Source organism: Culex quinquefasciatus, chromosome 1, assembly GCF_015732765.1.
Source record: "Culex quinquefasciatus strain JHB chromosome 1, VPISU_Cqui_1.0_pri_paternal, whole genome shotgun sequence".
In the NCBI taxonomy this organism is placed as follows: domain Eukaryota; kingdom Metazoa; phylum Arthropoda; class Insecta; order Diptera; family Culicidae; genus Culex; species Culex quinquefasciatus.
Genome location: NC_051861.1, coordinates 111,985,916 through 112,006,834, shown reverse-complemented (window position 1 = coordinate 112,006,834; position 20,919 = coordinate 111,985,916). Strand labels below are relative to the sequence as shown.

The 20,919-nt window shown below is 34.5% G+C and overlaps 1 protein-coding gene across 5 annotated transcripts in view; it reads left to right on the top strand.

Annotated features, from left to right (window-relative positions):
• LOC6050933 (Ca(2+)/calmodulin-responsive adenylate cyclase) overlaps nt 1-20,919 on the top strand; it is an 88,055-nt gene that overhangs the window by 40,780 nt on the left and 26,356 nt on the right. For 3 of the 5 annotated variants that reach the window (XM_038249744.1, XM_038249745.1, XM_038249743.1), the window contains 6 exons: nt 694-948; nt 1,553-1,558; nt 7,900-8,073; nt 15,894-16,160; nt 16,229-16,426; nt 16,494-16,750. In XM_038249744.1, the coding sequence (XP_038105672.1) occupies nt 694-948; nt 1,553-1,558; nt 7,900-8,073; nt 15,894-16,160; nt 16,229-16,426; nt 16,494-16,750 (1,157 nt within the window). The remainder of the gene's footprint in view (nt 1-693; nt 949-1,552; nt 1,559-7,899; nt 8,074-15,893; nt 16,161-16,228; nt 16,427-16,493; nt 16,751-20,919) is intronic. The other 2 variants (XM_038249746.1, XM_038249747.1) reach the window with 2 other exon arrangements.

Below are 20,919 nucleotides of genomic sequence, written 5' to 3'. Positions count from 1 at the left end.
ACGATGGGGTTTGCTGGTTGTTTCAAAGTTGCCACTTGGGAACCCGTTCCACCGGTGCGACGTTCCGACGCCGTAACTCACCTCGGTTTGCGAATTTCTTGGTGGTTCCTTCGACAAACTTGCTTAGAATTTTGCAAAGATTAATTTGCAAACATAAAAATTTTTGACGTTGGACCACGCCTCCGGCGGTCATTTCACCGGTTCCAAACCGGTCCCTCGAATTCCCCTTGAAAAATCATGGAGTTAGACATGTCGCACGATCGGATTTGTGTCAAATTCCTCAGTGGCCACTTTGCAATCCGTTCCGGATTGCCTCCGGTGCGACGTTCCGTCGCGATATCTCGCTTGCCTTATCGAATTTTAAGCTGCTTTCTTCGGCAAATTTGCTCAAAATTTTGCGAGCTATCCGTTGAGATTGTTACCTCGAAACCCCCAATTTTTCGTGTCATTCTTGACATCCTGATGTCACTAAAATGTGTTACCAGCATGCTCGTGCCCCCCACCCCTGTTGCCATCGATCTGTTTGTACACTAATCCATTATATCTTGTCCCGTTTTTTTCTTCCATGTCCCCCCACAAAACAAACAAACACACAAAATTCGTCGTCGTGATTGCATCATCGTCGCATCTTGCGTGTCCCATTTTCCCACCCACCTTCGTGCGTTTGTTTTTCGTGTGTGACCCCTCTCGCAGCCCCTGATGCTGAACACGCTCGGCGTCCGGTCCGCGCTGGGTGCGGCCAACCGGCGCAAGCTGTCCTTCCGGAACGTCTCGAACGTGGTCGTCCAGCTGCTGCACACCATCAAGTACTCGGTGCCGGTGCCGTTCTCGCACATGGCCACCGGTGCGCCACCGTACCCGCCGGGAGGGGGCGGCAGTGGCGGCGGGAGCAGTGCCGGAGGAGGCGGAGGAGGGGCAGGCTTGTTCCTGGACAAGAATGCCCGGAAGGTGAGTGAAGAGTTTGATTTATTTGCTATTTTTGGTAGTTGAAGCAGTAGAAATAGAGTGGGTAAACAGATCTGAAATTTTCAAATTTTGAGTAAGTTCGTCGAAGCGTGTAATTTTGACAGCTGTCACTTTTACACGCTTATTGTGGGTTCCTCGACTTCAATAAGTTTTAGTTACAAATTTCACGTCTGTTTCCCTCTGTAGGTAGTCCTTTCTTAGTGAAGAGCAAACAAAAAGCAAATCAATTTAGTTCAGTTGCCAACAGCAGCGGCAGCAGCATCAGTTCGCTTGGCTAGTGTCTATAGTTATTTGGAGAGCTTTCGATGTTATTGCTTCTACCGCTCTGCACACACACACACACAGTACTGTTTTGTATATTGGAAATCTCTGCTACAAATTGCAACACCATAAAAAAAGTTCAAGTTCAAACAATTGGCATGACGTGCTCGAAGCAAATTGAATAGCAACCCTGTATCAATATTTAACCTCACTATTTAAACGAAAAAAAAACTATTATTTTTGGTTCATTTTCTCTCTTCTTTTTTCGGTTCGTCTTTTTGAAACAATCAAATTATCATTTTTGGTTAAAACGAAAAAAATGTAGGACCCGGTAAGTAGATTCCTACCTCCCACCTCTCAAAAACAGCATCCTAGCTATCTCTCTCGCTCCCTCTTGCTCACTACTTCTAGTTCTAGACACAAACATACACAAAACCCTCTTTACCCTAAACTGTATAGCTAAACGTTGAGCCGGACTGTAATTCCACCCGGTGCAGGCTTTAGATGTTGTACAAATGGGCTAATTTTGAGGGTATTTTTGTTTAATTCGAATGTAAATATGACCAACACGCTAAACTGCACTGTTTTAAATGTGAGTTGTACATAAATGTGGGCAGTGTGGTGTAAATATGGACGAAATTGTACAGTTTCTATGCATGAATTCTGGATACATTGTTAAAACCTAAATTTAAAGATTTTTTTTACCATTTCTAAAATTGAGTCGTTTTCTGCGAGCGTGCAACTGTCAAAAAAGATAAACAATAAACACCCATGGTTACTCAACTTTGGGTAATAAGTTGAATTTATAGTTTTCTGATGTAGTGTTTTATGCCGTTATTTTCTAGAATTCTTTAAAAAACAATACGTCATTTGTCATCATTGTCATCTTGATATTTTATAAGATATTTACTTCACATTTCAATTACACCTGATGAGTCTTCTCTTGATAAATTTTAAATTCTTTTCTTTTTTCAAATTCAGGATGAATGTTTTTTGTGTCTTTCGAACTTCATCTGATTTAATTTATCGAAATTTACTCAACTCCAAATGGACGAATGCTACACATTTTTCATTTAAAAAAATTGTCCAGTTCTACCCATCATTACACAATTTTATGCAATAAAAATTTGACTAAATCTGTGTTATTGAGGACCCTTTGGCCTTTGGGTTAATTTGGAATATTTCAACTATTGTCTTTAAAATATTCATTTTAAATGAGCGTGTAGCTGTCAAATACAACACGATTACTAAAACGTACTCTTTGCGAAAAATCATTCTGGTTAAGTCCTGTGTGAACCTTGTTGAACTTTCACTAATTTAGTTAATGGTTTTTTCTGATATTTAATCATAAAAAAATAAAATAATTTCTCTTTAAAACAAGCATTTTTTTTCAGTATGTACGCGTGTACATTCATAGTAAGTTAAGGACGCATTAGATTGTGACGAACAAACAAACAAACTTAAACAAACCAACTTTTGACAGTTTTGCAGTTTGCCTGCATTTGTTTGCAGAAACGTTTGCAGCCTGCATCCCAGGCAAATCAATCCGAATTCTGAAACGGAATCTAATTAGAATCGTATACAAATTCCGTTTCAAACGTTCTGTGTTCCAACCGGTTGTTACGTTTGAAACGAAATTTGTATACGATTCTAATAAGATTCCGTTTCAGAATTTGGATTGATTTGACTGGGATAGATTCGGCTTTGTTTGCGAGTTTGCGATTTTTTGCAAACTGTCAAACACAAGAAAGTGCGAGTTTGTCTGTCATAGTCTAATACCTCCTTTACTTTTTTGTTATTGTACCTTAAAGGAGAATGGGCAAATTTGTATGGGAGCTGGTCCAAGGATGTACACGAACGGGACCAACTTTTTTCGAAAGATCTCGCCGAGACATGAAAAAAAGTCTTCCGGACCAACTCTCTAAACCCCGGGGTTCAAAAGTTACATGTTGTTGAAGTTTGAGCATTTTGGGTAAAAATGTACAAAAAATCGTATTTTTGCTAATTCTAAAATCATTTATAAAATCTCCATTTTATTATGGATTTTGCTCATCTTGACTTCATTCGACGCGTATCAGCAATAACTATGAGTTCTAATATGTCTTAGCATGATTGAAACATGATTTCTCTTGTTTTTATCCGTTTGAACCGTTTGTGCAAGAGGTATCCCATAGAAAAAAGTCGAAACTTCAAGGTATTGAAACCGGATCCGACCCAGACTGCTTCAGTGAGTATGGAATGCTTCAGTGCAATGTTGTAATAACTTATTGGGATGGTCTGAGTCATCCGAGAACTCCTTGGAGTTAAGACCGGCGAGTCTACCGCCGTAACAAGCAAGATGTCGGCGGTTTTGACCACTGATCATACCCGCATGGCTTCAGTGAGTATGGTAGACTACTATGCTGATGTGTTGGAGTGTCCTGGGTTCTCCTAGGACTCCCTGGAGTTAAGATCTGTGGGTCTACTACCGTAACAAGCAAAATGTCGACCGGTTTTGACAACGGAACATTCCCGCATAGCTTCAGTGGGTGTGGTAGACTACTTTGCTAATATGTTAGGATGTCCTGGGTCATCCAAGGACTCCCTGGAGTTATGATCTGTGGAGCTACAGCCGTAACAAGCAAGAGGTCGACGGTTTTGACCCCGGAACATACCCGCATAGCTTCAGTCAGTATGGTAGACTGCTTTGTTAATGTGTTAAGATGTCTTTGGTCATCCTAGGACTCCCTGGAGTTAAGATATTTGGGTCACTGTAACAAGAAAAAGGTCGGCGATTTTTAAACGCGCATCATAACCGCAAAGATTCAGTGAGTATGGCAGACTGTATTGCTGTTATGTTGGGATGTTCTGGACCAGTCCAGGGAGTCCTTGTAACAGCCGTAGACCTACAGATCATAACTCCAGGGAGTCCTAGGATGACCAAAGACATCCCAACACATTAACAAAGCAGTCTACCATACTGACTGAAGCTATGCGGGTATGTTCCGGGGTCAAAAACCGTCGACCTCTTGCTTGTTAAGGCTGTAGCTCCACAGATCATAACTCCAGGGAGTCCTTGGATGACCCAGGACATCCTAACACATTAGCAAAGTAGTCTACCACACTCACTGAAGCTATGCGGGTATGATCAGTGGTCAAAAACCGCCGACATCTTGTTTGTTACGGCGGTAGACTCACCGGTCTTAACTCAAAGGAGTTCTCGGATGACTCAGACCATCCCAATAAATGTTGTAACAACACATTGCACTGGAGCCTTTCATACTCAATGAAGCAGTTTGGGTCGGATCCGTTTTCAAAACCTTGAAGTTTCGACTTGTTTCTATGGAATGCCTCTTGCACAAACGGTTCAAACGGATAAAAACAAGTGAAATCATGTTTCAATCATGCTAAGATATATCAGAATTCATAGTTTTTGCTAATACGCGTCGAATGAAGTCAAGAAAATCGAAATCCATAATGAAACAGAGATTTTATGAATGATTTTAGAAATAGCAAAAATCCGATTTTTTGTATATTTTTTCTCAAAATGCTCAAACTTCAACAGCATGTAACTTTTGAACCCCGGGGTTTAGAGAGTTGGTCCAGAAGACTTTTTTTCATGTCTCGGCGAGATCTTTCGAAAAAAGCTGGTCCCGTTCGTGTACATCCTTGGACCACATTCGCCCATTCTCCTTTGGTTGGAAAATCAAAACAAGTCAGGAATGGTTTTTATTATTTTTAGTTCAAGTCAAATTTAATTCAGATATAAATTTTAATTCGGGGTGGTTGAAACCCCCATTTGAATATATTTTTTCTTTAAAATTTGGTTAGCTTAAAAGTTTTTTTTTAATTTCTCCTAAACGCAACTTCAGTTTATTTTGAACAAGCCTCAATACACGCTTAAAAATAACAGCTAGAAACTGAAACTAGGAAAAGGAACTCTCTACTAGGTATAATTCTGGAGTTTTTTTTTTGAAAAGGTTTCAGATCAGATTTTCAGATTTTGCTTTTTGGGTGTTTTTTAATACCCCTGACTCAAGGCGGTTTCAAACACACTTAAAAAGCAAAAACTGGAAATTTGGTTTATTGGACCTTTTAAACAAAAAAAAAAAAACTCCTGAATTGATTTAAAAATTTATTGATTTTTGAAAGAAATTTATGCAATTTTCGCCAGAGACAAAATTTAAAAACTATTTTTTGGTTAGAAAAATGTTTAATATGATTTCAAATTCAGGATTAATGATAATATAAATTATTCAAATCATAAAAAAGTAAGAAGAAATTCAAAGCTAAGGTTATTGAAATAACTTGCATATACAATTATTAAACTTTTTTGAATCAATTATTTTTTTTTTATATTTTAATAATTTAATTTATGAAAATTATAAAAATATTAAAATGATAAAACATTTCAAATTATTTACATTATTCAAACAATAGAAAATATTGATATAACTTAATGAATCATTGAAAAAATTATAAAAATAGTCAAAATCACAGATTTCATATTTTTAAATATTAAAAAATATTACATCAAAAATAAATATAAAAAATTATTAAAAATAACTTTAAAAACAAATATTAAAATTATAAAATTTAATAAAAAAAACAATTATTTAAATCACTAATTTTATAAAAAGTTTTAAAATTATTCAAATAGTTACACATAGTTGAATATTGACATTTTTACAATCATCTAAATTAAAATAAATATTTTTAGATCATTGTTAGAAATCCATCAAAATTACTAACATTATGAAAAATATCGTTATTATTAAAGATTTCAACAAAAATAAAATTAAAAATATTAAAAAAAAATAGTATAAAAACTAGCAAAATTATAATGAGCTTGTGATTAGAAAACAATCTAACTTACTAAAGTTAAATTTTTGCACAATTTTGAAGAATCGTGAAAATTATAAAAAAAAATTATATTAGAAAATTTCAGTTTTTTTTTTTTAAATTATCAAAAGACTACAAAAAATATGAAAATTATTTCATTTATAACAATTTATTCAAATTATTCCAATTAATTAGATTATTATGAGGTTTTTGCAAACCACCAACATTACTGAAATTATAATATTTTTTTTTTATTTTAAAAAATATTAAATTTTCTTGAAAATTTCTGTAGTTTTGAGAGAACATAAATTAATTTAATTCAAAACAGAGATTGTAGTTTGATGGTTTTTATTCAAATTATTATTAATTCAAGTAAATTTCACAAAATTTAACTTTTTTGTTAATTTTACTTTATTTTGTTTAATTAAATGCGGTTTTTGAAATTCAAAATAAATTTCACTATATTTGGGTTTATTATGATCTCAAATAATGTTCGATCTACTTTAAGCTTGAGCCCATGACCCATGACTTTAAATGAAAGTTGAACAAATTTCACCAAAAGCTGGTATTTCGGCAAATCTTATCTTTGAGTTAGCATAACCAGAATTCCCAATAGTTTCAAATCCACGTTTTTTTTATTAAAAAAATGTTTATGTATATTTTATCAATTTTTACGCAGAATAATGTTCTCAACGACACTTACACAAAAATAAGTCAAAAATAACAGTCCAAATTTAGACTTTTTCATGTACTTTTACATTTGCTCCAACATTTATTTTTGGTTCTCGATAATTAATAAATAATTTATAATAATTTAAATTCCAGTATCTTGGTGAAATTCTAATAGAATCATTTAAATTTGAGTGAATTTTAATCTTCACTCAGTTTTGAACCTTTTTTTCAAAATCTGGAATTTGCGTTGATTTTTCTAAAAAAAAGTATGACAACAACTGATGATATTAAAATTTTATTTATTGCAAATAGTTTTTTTTTTAGAAATATTTGATTTTTGTTGAAAATTGTCTAATCTTAAACAAATATTCTTAGTTGAGAGTTGCAACGGAGAGGCATTTTTTTCTAAAACAAGCATCTTATCATAATATTTCTAAAGGGTGAAAATAAAATTTTGACCTTTTGTGGCAAACTGGAAAATTCATCTGAGAGCAAATTTTGTGTTTGTCTAAGAGACAAAATCTATAATTAAATTTGTATAAAGCTCATCAAAATTCACACACATCAAATATCCTTAGCATCGTTTACTCAGTATTCAGTGTTACGTCAAAAGTCAATTTAGGGTACCTTTAATCAAATTTGGGATATTCACCCTCATTTCAAATCACTCGGTTTCCGTCAAATCGAACCTACTCGGTAATGAGTGAATTGTTACAACTGTCAGATTTGCGTGAATTTTACTCAAATCTGGGTGAATTTCACTAAATTTTCATTTAATTTAGCCAATTCTCAGTAGGTTCGGTCTTGACGGAAACCCTTCATAAACAAGTTTTAGGTTAACATCTGATATTGGCATTAAACCTTTTTATGAAGAAGTGCAATTTTGACAAATCATGAGTTTCGGTTTTGAATTTGGGATTTTTTAGTGTTTCCATATTTTTAGAATTTTTGTCAAGAACTGTCAAAATGACATTTATCAACCCACAAGAGATACACCCTGAATTCAAACCCCCTTTGGATCAGCATCACCTTTTCCAAATCTCACTATTCCGGCTACTCTGATCATTCCACCAAAACAAACACAAAAGAAGCAACTCCCATCACGCCATCCCCCTCTCTTTTGCGTACTTTGTAAACAAAAACAATCCTCGTCCCCACCCCTTCCGACCCTTATCACAGGTGCTCCACTTGCAACGAATGCTGCACGCCAATCCGTACCAGGCCGCCCTAGCGGCCGCCGCCAACGAGAACGACGGTCTGATGGGTTCCGGCCGATCTTCCGGCAACCGCGGCGGCACTTCCTGTCTCAGCGATTCCTCCGCGTACGACAGCGCGGACTCGACCGCGTCAAAAGTGAGGAGAACTGGCTTGGTTTTTATTTCTTTTTTAGTTTTATTCTCTTATTCTACTTTTCAACTATTCTCTTTTAGTCTGTTTACTGTTTCGAAGCTGTCACTTTCTGTTTTTGTTTGTTTACTCAACTTTGCTTAAACTCTTGTCTCGCTCTTTTTTTCTAGTGTACTCTGTCTGACGTTTTTCTCTTTGTTTCTTCTTTTGCGTGCACTTCTTAGCGGCCTACTATGATTTACTAGAGTGTTTGTATTTCCACTTTGGGGTTCGGCGAAAAGCAAAGCTTGCGCTGCTGCAATTTCCACACCTTTCTTCAAACTTCTTTGGTTAGTTGGTCTTCATTACTCTCTCTTGAAATGGTTTCCGGTTTCTTTACCGCTTTTTTTTTGCTGCACATCCTCACCCGGTCTCTTGAATGAGATAGATTTTCCTCTTCCTCCAACCCTTTTTTTATTGCCACTCCACATCACTCACTCAACACTCAAGCTTGTGCACTTTTTTGCACCTCTCTCCCTCTCTCACAAGCACCTTCCGCTCGCCCAAACACTCTGAACGAGCGAATGAGGACTTGTTTGTTTGTGTTTTTATTCACTCTCACTTCGCTTCCCCCGCTCGCTCCCTCCTCCTTTCCACGGTTTCGTCAACAAACGTCAGAATTTTGTAAGGGAAACCGTTTTAATGCGCGCTGTTTTATTACAAGATTTCACGTTTTTTTTTTTTCTTTCATCTTTTCTGTTTGAGAGTGTAACGACTTTTGAAGAGGACGACTTGTCGTCGTCTGACGGCAATCCAAGTTGGCCAAAGACGAGCGGCTTCGCGGGCGACAAGACCGGCTTGCTTTGTTTGGGGTTCTTCTGTTGTTGTTTTTGCTTCCCATCTAACGAGCAGAAAATACAGGTGTAACTTTTACACACTTTTGTGATGCGCACGATTTCGTATGGCTTGTTGTCACCAAGGGGGTGTGGCTGCCAATCCCCCGCGTTGTCAGACCAAAATCCAGCATAAAGCTGACAGACCAAAACTGTCAGACCAAAGCGGGTTTGGCTGCCAATCCCCCTGTCAGACCAAAGAGCAAAAGATAAACAAACTCAAGACACTGATATTGGTGAACACAAATTAGGCAAGACAATTTTGCAACAAAAATATTGTTTCAGCAAAAAATATATTTTGGAGCTAAGAAAAATAGTCTATCGCCTATAAAATGATTCAATTAATCGGTTTCTTATCGAAAACAGATAAAATAAAAAGATTTATAGCACTTTTTGTTTATTTAAAATTTTAACCAAATATTCGGTGTTTACCTAAAGCATCTTGCAATAAAGTATGCGGAATTGTGAATCTTCTTCTTACTTCATCCCCTTGGTTGTCACAACTTTTTTTTTTGTTGGTGCTTTTGAGTTCTTGTACTTCTTTTGTGGTTTGGCTTTTAAGCGAATAATTTGATACTTTAATGTGTGTAGACTGCTTCGTGCTGCGGTGTTGAGTTGCAGATTAAAACAAGAAGGATTTGTGCCATTATCCGTGTAATGTTTGACGTCTTCTGGGGCTAGTTTAAAAAAAAAACATATCAGCACTTATCTTTGTTTTCAGTTCAGAAGGACGTGTAAATTAGCAATCTGATGGACCCCTCATATACTTTCTGTTCTATTTTGAAGTCGTGCTTTTCAATTGTGTGTACACGATTATCCAAAAACCGTAAAAACCGAAACTACTCAGAAAAGAGTTTCGTACGGAATTCAACGAAAATTGAGTGAAATTCATTCAAATATGACCTTAGTGCCTTAGTACAACAGTCAACAACATTCAAATCTGACATTTGGCCCGTATTTACACATTCCGGTCTTGACGGTGGTCAAGTCGGTTGGTTTTCAAATTGAGAGTGTATGTTTGGGTAATGTTTTGACTACAAAACTAATTTTGTAAATAATTTTGTAAACATTTTTTTTTGATCTGAACTGTATAAAAATAAAAACTTGTTAATAGTTGTAACATCAGACAATGTTGACTGATTTTGTGCAATATTACTTCTAAAAATGAGTGCATTTACATTTTTGCTGGTGTAATTCAACTTTTTTTGTATATTTAAATTGAGGTGAAATTACAGCGAAATATTAACCATCAAATAATTCAACATCATTTTACTTTTACTTTTTGTAATATTTACAATCTCTTTAAATCAAATTTGGTGACTTTGGTCGAAATTATGTTGGAATCATTACAAGATTAGTTAAAATATATGTAAGCATAAAATCAAGAACGTTTCTCGCTAAATTTTCTTTTTTTTGGAAATTGTTCAGAGTATTGAAAGATTTTGATGAACAGAAAATATTGAGCTGAGAAATATTTTAACTAATCTGTACAGGGAAAAAAACTGAAATGCTATAACTTATTTGAAAAGTTTACTCTTACCAATTTGAGTTGAGTTCCATACAACGTTTTTTGTAATTCCGAAAACGCCCTTTGGACAGAATTATAGGACAAATATCCATGCATAGATTCAATGAATCGTTCAAATAAAACAAAAATGTTGAAAAGTATAACTTTTCTTAACAAGTGCTGAAAAGTTCAACTTTTCAGCATCCATTTCAGTGCTGAAAAGTAGAACTTTTCAGCATTTGTTTTGAAAAGGGTTACTATTCGATTCTGTTATTTTTGGTACAGAAAAGTAGGCTATTTCGTCGTTCAAGAATGACAGGAAAAGTAAGTTGTTTCACGACGGAATTGCAAAAAGGTATTTTGTGAAATTTTCAGTATTTTACAAATCTATAATGTAGCGAGATTTTGGAAAAAAAATCTTTTGATACCCAGATTGCAAATTACGTTAAATTTAATAAGCATAAGCATAAGCATAGGTGCCCACCCGCAGTTGCTACTCCGTTATTGACCAGGACCTCCAGAAGTTACATCCACGAGCCGTGGCAGATGAGTGGGTGCTATTGGAGCGTCCATTTTCCCGGGGTTATAAATTTCCCGGGAAACGGGAAATTTTCAGCCAATTTCCCGGGAAATCCCGGGAATTCCCGGGAAATTTTAAATTTATTGAAAATTGACCTGATCTTGGTTTTAATTAATATTATGCAACAAAATTGTATAGGACATCAACTTTAGTGGTTAAAATAAGTGTGAAGATCAATTATCAGCTTGACTGCATGTACAAAATCATTCAGCTACGAGAAAATGTATACTTTTCTAATTTGAAAAGCTCCAATCTCAGGTTTTTTATGAGGAATATTTATTATCAAAGTGTTTAAACTGTGAGTAAAATGAATCCATAATCCATAATCACAAAATTTCTTTCAAACTTGCCTCTGAGACCAGTTTGTTGAAATGAGAAAAAAAAAACATGCAGAAATTATGTTTTTCATGACAAATACTGGTTTCAGCTTTTTAGTGTTGGTTTTACTTCAAACAACCCAATGTTTTCAAATATTTGAAGCAAGCTTTGAATATATTTTTGCATTTTTCGAGAACCTCTTAAACACTACAAAGTAATTTTTAAATGATTTTTTTTTTGTATTATTATGCCACATTATTAAATTAAACGATAAATTAGCATCATTCCACAAATAGTCTTCCATTTTTTCACATTTAACCCTCTAATACTTGTAGTTGCACCAATGGTCCAAAATTATTTTATTTCAAATTGTAATTTCTTTAATACTAGGTATTAAACCAACTGAATTAATTCTTCTTGCACAAATTCAATTTTTATCACATTTGATCATGGTAAACAAAAACGTATAAAAATCTCATTTTAATTTGGAGGTTAGGAGTTAATATTGTTTTGATGAAATAACATCAATCTGTAAAAAGCTTACCTAATTTTAATAATTTAATACTCATTAAGCAAGATCTATTTCTAGTAGCTTCAGAAATTAATATTATCCTGAAATAAATCCTGATATATAAACCAAACAATAAATTTAATTGAACAAAATCATGTTGAGTTTATCATTTTTTTTCAGAGCATTTTCAAGAAAATGGTTCCAAAAATTTATGAAAATGTATACTTTCGCTTGAATTTCGGGAATTCCCGGGAAATTTACAAATTTCCCGGGAAATGGGAAATATTTTTTTTCGGGAAATCCCGGGAATTCCCGGGAATTTTTTTCCCGGGACGGGAAATTGGACGCTCTAGGTGCTATCTTTCCTCGCTTCGCAACTTCTCAAAGGCCCCTATCATGCTGATCAATACCGGCGCCGGCCACGACCAGTGGTAGAGTCACGGGGAAGTGGATGGGAATGTTAGTCCGATACTTGAGTGATAGAGACCGCCCAATCGACTGCTTCTCCGACAAAGTATCACATGAGTATTGAGGGGGTTAGTAGATGGGTATGAGGTCAGGATTCACGAGTGGCAGTGATGTGACCATGAGCATTTTGTTTATCGGTTGAAATTTTTAAATCTTAGGTAGCCGACTGCGGAAAGATAGATAATTGATTATTTAAAAAGTTTTTTTTAAAGAACGCGTGCCAGCCGAGCAGTAGTGCTATGGGCTGGTATATTTTTACTGTTTTTACAATTTAGATAACGCAAGCAAATTTTAAAAATAGTAAATAAATGACGCTTTACTCTTCATAAAATCGATAGTTTGATGAGTTAATACTAAAACTGACAGTTAGAATAAATTTTTACGATCATTTACGACGAAAATTATCGCGAAAAACAGGACTGCGCGTCTCCAGAAGCACTGCACTTATCTTCAAATTACGTTAAATTTAATATTTAAAAAATTAGATGTTTTGTGACAATTTTAGTATTTTACAAATAAAAACTTTAATGTAGGGAAAATCTAGGAACAGTTTTGTTATCGCTTAATACTCCCATAAGGTAAATTTTCAGCATTTGAGAACAATACTGTCTATTGTAAAAAATGTTTGAGCATCTTTACTCTTAAGCTTGCAACACTTTCAATAAAAATATATGGAATTATAATGTTTGGAAAAAGTAAAGAATTCCAATAAAAAGCCTAAAAATCAATAAACTCGAAAAAATACAGAAATTAATCTCAAGACAAAATTCCACTAATCTGCTTGAAAAGACAATTTTTCATTTTTATCGAGAATGACAAGAATGATAATTTAGGAACAGCAATTAAATGTATTATTGATTTGACCATACATTTTTTTAATGAAATATTCGTGATACAGTCCAGACTCGATTATCCGAAGGTTTGTATATGACTTCGGATAATCCAATCATGAACTTTCGTATTTTTTTTTTCTTACTTTCGAGTTTTGCGACCCCATTTTAGTCAAATTTTAATGATTTATGGCCTATTAAATTACAAAATGCATTTTTTTTAATTTCAATATTTATTCACCGCCATCTTGGATTTAAAAAATCTAAATCACTTTAGAGTAGAGGTGGGCAAAACCGCTCTTTTTCAGGAGCCGTTCATTTTCGCTCGCTCTTCAAAATGAGCCGCTCTTTTGAACGGCTCTTTCGCTTTTTTTTTCAAAACTGTGTTGTTAAGTCTATTTTAAAGAGTTTTGTGTTTTTTCATGTTTTTAATAACACTTTTATACATTATTAAAAAAAAGCAAACCCCGAGAAGATTCGCTTGAGAACCATAGGTCTAAACGTTCGAATAATTGGATTGGGAGAGCACCCAAACTTAAATCTAGAATTTTGGAGAAAACTGCTATTAATTTTATAATAATGCGCTTATTTCTGCTCAAATTAAACAAATTCTGGTAATTTAGTTTGAGGAAATATTCTTCTAACTTTTACATTCTGATTTAATATAAAAAGTCTATAAATACTAACGTTAAATCGGGCAAGAAGAGTTTGGATATAGCTACTTAGTAGTTTATCAGCAAAATTTTAGAATTTTAGCATTTTTAATTAATCAAATTTGTAATCTAGTAATTATTTAATGTTTCATAACGATCAGTTGTGCTATGAAAAGTTTTTTTATTTTGTTCTGAATATCATTAGCTTTTGAAGTAATTTAAGTACATGAAAAAGGACACCGTATACAATATTCTGACAAATTTGACTACAAGCATTAAAAAAATACACTTTCAATAAAAAAAAACAAATTTTACTCTAAAATTTGTTAGAAATTCAATAAATTATACTTATAAACTTAAAAATAGACTTAAGTTTAAAAAATATTCCATCGTGGTACGGTTCTTTCAAAAGACTCCATGAAGTTGCAAAAAGAATCGCTGCTCTTTTTTTGTGAGCCATGGTTCGTTCGCTCTTTTTAGTGAACCGGCTCTTTGAGCGGCTCGCTCTTTTTTTGCCCACCTCTACTTTAGAGTAGTTTGGGGGCCATACTCGCTCGACGATCAAAAATAAGACAACGAAAAAAAATTGTGACTTCGGAAAATTGAGTCTGGACTGTATTTGTTCTCATATTAAAATCATGTAACCAAAACAATATTTAATAGATAAATTTCATATGATTTAAGTTGACCAACAAACATTTATTGCAGGTATTTACGGCATCTAGTTGCAAGTATTTTATGATTTTTTGAATCCGCTTCCCATTTCTTTAAGCGTAAAAATAGTAATAATACACATTAAATTTTTTTTTTAATATTTACAAAAAGAAAAAAAAAAAATCAAAATCGAATAAGTTGAAATCTAAAGAAACTTTAATTTTGTTTGGAAATGAGTTAAAATTCAGTTAATTTTGAAAATTTGAATTCATCTTCGCAAGAATTAGTTGAAATGTTGCATAACACACAAGTTTAAATCATCTCATTCTGGACCAATTCCGAACCTTAAACCTTGATTCCTTTTTGGCATTATTCGAGGCGAAACACTTGACACCTGAAAATAGCTATTTTGGCTGAAAAAATATACTTGAGAAAGAAATAACTTAATTCAAACAATATGTTCTTCTTTGTGTAAATATGGCAATTAAATTTGATTAAAATTTTGATTTTACTCAAATTAGAAGTGAATATATTTGTGTCAGAAAAGTGAAAGAAAGTCTTTATTTTGTGTTCATTCTATTTCATTTTACGAAATGTCAAATGACTTTTTAAAGACTCTTTGTTTGATGAAAACTTCTTTTAATTTGATTAGACTTAAGAAAATATGTAGCTTATTTTTTGCTGTAAAAATACAAGTTGTTATAAGATTCACTTGTTTTTTTTTTCATAAGATGATCAACAGACAAACAGACATAAATCTTTGAGCATTTTTATCAAAAATCCATCGCTCACTTCTCCCTAGAGCCATCTAGTTGGTGAAGGTTCCAAATCATTCAAATTGACTGTTAAATTGATGAATGATGGAAATTAAAAGAGAGTGTCGTCTTTTTGTCTGCGGATGATCATATGAAAAAAAAAATGTGTGTCGCTTTCAATTTTAAATTTCGGTTCGTTAGCTTGTAAAAATGATTATCTTTACAAATGTATCCAGCACTCAAACCAAAGTAGGTATTGTTGTTGTTTCCCCCTCCCTCAGATAGAATGCGCTCAAACTTTCCCTTTGACAGCTAGATGTTTATTTCACGTGTGTTAACCAAGACACCTCTACGCACACTTATCCGATGCACAAACCAATAATGCCACTATTGTTCTTTTTAAAATGTTGCCTTGCATTTTGTAGTTTGTTGGTTTGCACTTTTGAATTTTCTTTTTTTTTTGTAGTTTGAATAACTAGGAATTGAACTCGAATCAAATCATAAGGTTTTAACTTACATTCGCAATGAAAAATCCACAAAAAGACAACTCTTCTTCATCACCCGTTTCACTCTTTCTCTATATATTTCCTCTCTCTCTCCCTCTACATCGAATCATAACCTCACTTCTAAACGAAACAATATATCCCGGACACGAACCAACCAACCAACCACTCCCAGAACAAGGTGACGGACAAGTTCAAGCGGCCGTTCAAGAAGCGCCACTCCAGCGTGTACCACCAGCCGTCGAACCGGGTCAACAAGTTCCTGTCGCAGGCCATCGAGGCCCGGAGCGTGGACCGGGAAAAGTCGGTGCACGTGAAGCGGATCTCGCTGCAGTTCCGGGAGAAGGAAAAGGAACGCCAGTACCATCAGGACTTTGACCTGGGCTTCACTACGGCCATGGGTTGTAGTTTACTTCTGTTGATTTTGAGCGCCGGATTGCAGGTTAGTTTGAAGGGAGTAGCTGTCAAAAGTGACGTTTGTGGAACTGTCAAACTTATTTTTCGTTTCAGATTTCCGCGCTGCCTCGAACGCTGATTCTTCTGCTGCTCTTCCTGACCGCCTTCATCTGGATTAGCTCGATCCTGATGTTGCTGCTGGCCGTCCGGCTCAAGTGGATCTTCTGGGACCTGTCCCAGAGCTTCTCACTGCGCCTGGCCATCACCATCTTCACCATCGTGCTGCTCTACTCGGTTGGGCAGGTCAACGTAGTAAGTAGCCCCTAACCTAACCTCAAAAGTCCCGAAACATAACCTCACTTCTTCCTCCTCATTTCAGTTCACCTGCCTGTCGGACCATCCGTGCACCACCAACTTTACCACCAAAGCCGTGCCGGATCTGTCGCTGGCGGCGTCCGCGGCGAATCTGCTTCACGCCGATCCGGCCACGTCGGCGTCCTCGATGCATCACGACGGGATTGGGCCGCCGCATCCGTCGGTTCTCGGCAGCAACTACGCCCACCGGAAGTGCGCCCTGCCGCAGTACATCTCGCTGTCGGCGGCCTTCTCCTTTCTGACCGTGTCGATCTTTTTGAGGTTAGTTTTCTTTTTTGTTTTGTGATGGGAAAGATGGCGGACTTTTGGGTAGAAATCTGGTAGAATTTGTTTGGAATTTGACAGTTCGCATTCACTCGAAAGTGCGAAACGCACTTCGGGCAATCCGAACAATATAAAATTTTAATTAAATTTTAAATCTTAATTAAAATGTGTTCACGAAATATTTTGTTTTTCAAGTTAATTTCGTTAGCGAAATTCAAAATTTTAAAATGTTTAGCAATATTTCATAATATAATGATAACCAGTTCGATATCTAATTACTTCTTCAGTGACCAATTCGATGCCTAACCCAGTCAGAAGAAATGATTTGCCTTCTGAAAAAAAATCCGATCGAGAATCTGACAACTTCGTAGTCAGAAATTTACCAACACGTTCAAAGAATGTTTACATGGCAACTGGAGGTTTGTTTGCATCAGATTTGCTAACTCTTTCTAGCAAAAGTTTTGTTTTACAGGCGACGAAGTGATTTGTTTACCTTTTTTCGACACTCCCCGCAAACGTCAACACATACAAAATTGCTGCCGGATCTTTTCCGGGAGAGATCCGGCAATAATTTGTACTGATTCGACGTTTGCTGAGGGTACCGAAAAGTCTGGTTATGTTACTGCCCAGTTAACTCAATCCGAATTCTGAAACGGAATCTAATTAGAATCGTATACAAATTCCGTTTCAAACGCAACAACCGGTTCCGTGTTCGAACCGGTTGTTGCGTTTGAAACGGAATTTGTATACGATTCTAATTAGATTCTGTTTCAGAATTCGGATTGATTTGACTGGGGCTTGCAAAAGACAAGAAGTCCAGGGTTAGAGAACCCTCAAAGAGATATGACATGGCACACAAACACAACAAAACTCGCGCTCCCGTCTCTTTCCCGCTCATGTGCTTCTAAACGAAGGAACTCAATTTTGACAGTTAATTCAAGCGCTGCACTGAGTGATGACGCTTCTCTCTCAGGTTCCCTACCCAGGGTGGCCACTCAAGTCGGTAAAATGTCGGGAATTCGTAAAAAAAAAGTCGGGAATTTGTGTTTTTCTGTCAAAAAGTCGCGAATCCCAAGCATACTCTTTTGAAAATTATTTTCTAAATCTTGGAAATTATTTTAATATTTTGTAATTTAAATTTACTCAATTCTTGCTAAGGAACTTACATTAAATCTAAGGCACAGAGAATAGATGTACATCTAGGCTCTAACTTGTGTGTAAACACTGTTGCACTAAAAAAACGCGTTGCATACAATTTTGCATCAAAGAAATTAGAGTGTGCAGGATACGCTTAGCGGCGGCACCGTCGTGGCTGAGAATACTTGAAAGAAAATAAATGTTAACCTCGTTTAAATATAAAATTTAAATATAAAGATTTTTGATATTTTTGTATATCAAACAAGAGGTAAAATCTATCTTTAAACAACAACGAAGTTAATGAAAAACTAATATAAAAATAGAGCCTAATTTTAACGATTATGGCCAGTGTGAAGTTATGATTTTGTTTCATTTTGTCACATTGATTGAATGTTTGAAAAAAGATTTAACGTTGAGTTTGGAGTTAGGTTTTTTTTGTTTGAAATATTTTTGAATGTTAAACTTAATTCACTAAGTCATTTCAAATATTGTTTTACAAATGTTTCCCTTAAATTTTCTGTGAGTATGGGTAATTTATTATAGATAAAGCTTGATTTTAGTTATCGGAAAACTTTAATATCGGATAAAATCTAATCGTTGTTCGTTCTGAACGAAAACAACGGAAAAAAGTTATAATCGTTTTGAAAGCATTACAAAAAATAAATAGCAAAAAATATATATTCAGGTAATTTTTATTTAAGTTATTTCAAATATGTTAAAAAAAATTGTCTCTTTAAACATTTCGCATAAAATAAGTGGTGATACATGGAACCTTACCAAACTGAATTTTTCATTGAAAAAAAATTAAAACCGTTTAATACTGACAACGGATAAAAAAATCCAATCTAAAAATTTGCTAAATTAAAAACTTTAATTTGTAAAATCATTTTTAACCAACGGAACAACAATAATTAAGTTTCTGATTTTGTGAAAATTGTCTGTCCTCTAGAATGTTCCAAAAAATATTGCTTAGTAAAAAAAATTAAACTCAATTGAACCATTTTTAACGATCCATTTTAATAAAAATCCAACAGTTGTTCTGTTTTCGGCGAAATTCTGCCAAATTTGAAAACCAAAACTGGGTGCTTCGAAATTTTGACAATTAATTTAAATTGTTTTAGCGTAGTATGCTCGACAATCAAAAATAAGACAAAAAAAGTTTTTTCGTGATTCGATCACCGAAGTTATAATTGAGTCTGGACTATATTCCCAGATCAAAATATCTATACATTTTTATTTTGTTAAAATGTCAACATTATTAACAACAAAACTCAAAAAGGAAGATTTGAACATTTGATTTTCGACTATACTATAGAGCGGCTAATACCAATTCTTATTCAAAGTTTTTGTCTCTTGGTCTTAGGGGGGATATCAAATTTCAAGCAAAGTTTAAAAATAATACACAACAGATTTCCCAAAATGCTTTATTTATGCATTACATAATTTATGCTGCCACCAAAAGTTTTCGAAATTTCAATGAATTCATGTAAATATGTTTCTTCTTAAAATTGCACGACAGTGCAAAAATAAACGATTTAGGATTCGGCCCCTGAGCAATTCCAGCCCAAAACAGGAATTTTTTAGGTACTTTTTTCTCGACCCAGTAACACTCGATAATGACATTTTAGAAGGGCGTACGTGTTTTCAATATTTTTGTATTTCGTAATTTAAATATTGCTGTATCTCGAAGCCGTTGCATCGTATCAAAAAGTGGTCAAAGACAAACTTGTAGGAAATTTGGCGGGCTTTCCGAAAAAAAATACACTGAAAGAAAAATACACTCCACTTTTATGAGATTTTTTGATTTTTAAGTTTAAAAGTCAAATTTGAAGGTGAGCCCACGATTTTTTTTCGTTCAAAATTTTTGTGAAAATAGCCTAAGATGTTACAAAAAGACTCACGAAAAATGCAGGATGGAGCAACTCACCTAAAAAAATATAAAAACCATTTACTGAAACTGTTTTTTCGAAAAGTGCTCTAAACGTCAAAATTTTCAAAAACCGAACTCGAGAGTCGATTCTCCAGACAATTTTACATAAAAGTCTCCTTATTGACTATTGTCCTAAGTCCAATCCTTGTGAAGTTACAGAGGTTTTAAAAATAAAAATGTTGAAAAAATAGGTTTTTTGATGGTTTTTGGCAATTTCTATAAGACGGACTTGATTTTTCAGTTTCGAAAATATTTTTATCGAAAAGCTCGTCCAATTTCCCATGAGTTTGTCTTTGACCACATTTCAATTGGATGTATGGGCTTACAGATATAAGCTAATTTATTATCCAGGTTACTTTACTACACTGAAAAAATGTCATGTTTGAATTATGAGCGAGTTCGGTTTTTGAAAATTTTGACGTTTAGAGCACTTTTCAAAAAAACAGTTTCAGTAAATGATTTTTGTATTTTTTTAGGTGAGTTGCTCCATCTTGCATTTTTCGTGAGTCTTTTTGTAACATCTTAGGCTATTTTCACAAAAATTTTGAACGAAAAAAAATAGTGGGCTTACCTTCAAATTTGACTTTTAAACTTAAAAATCAAAATATCTCATAAAAGTGGAGTGTATTTTTCTTTCAGTGTATTTTTTTCGGAAAGCCCGCCAAATTTCCTACAAGTTTGTCTTTGACCACTTTTTGATACGATGCAACGGCTTCGAGATACAGCAATATTTAAATTACGAAATACAAAAATATTGAAAACACGTACGCCCTTCTAAAATGTCATTATCGAGTGTTACTGGCGCCATATACACAAAAATGGCTTATATATGCCTAGGATAACATGTCTACAAAGTTTCATTGAAATCGGAGAGGGTCGGGTACAACCGATTCCCTATTTGACATGGAATTGCTCCCCTATCAAATTTGCCGTTTTTCACTATCCAATTTTTTTTTACAGCAAAACTTTTAAAACAAAACTTGCTAACTCACTTACCATAAAACTTGTTTGTTACTTGATTTCAAATTATAATTCAATATTAATTTTAAGTAAGTTAAATGACTAAAATAAAAATGACCAAGTATAAAAATTTATAAAA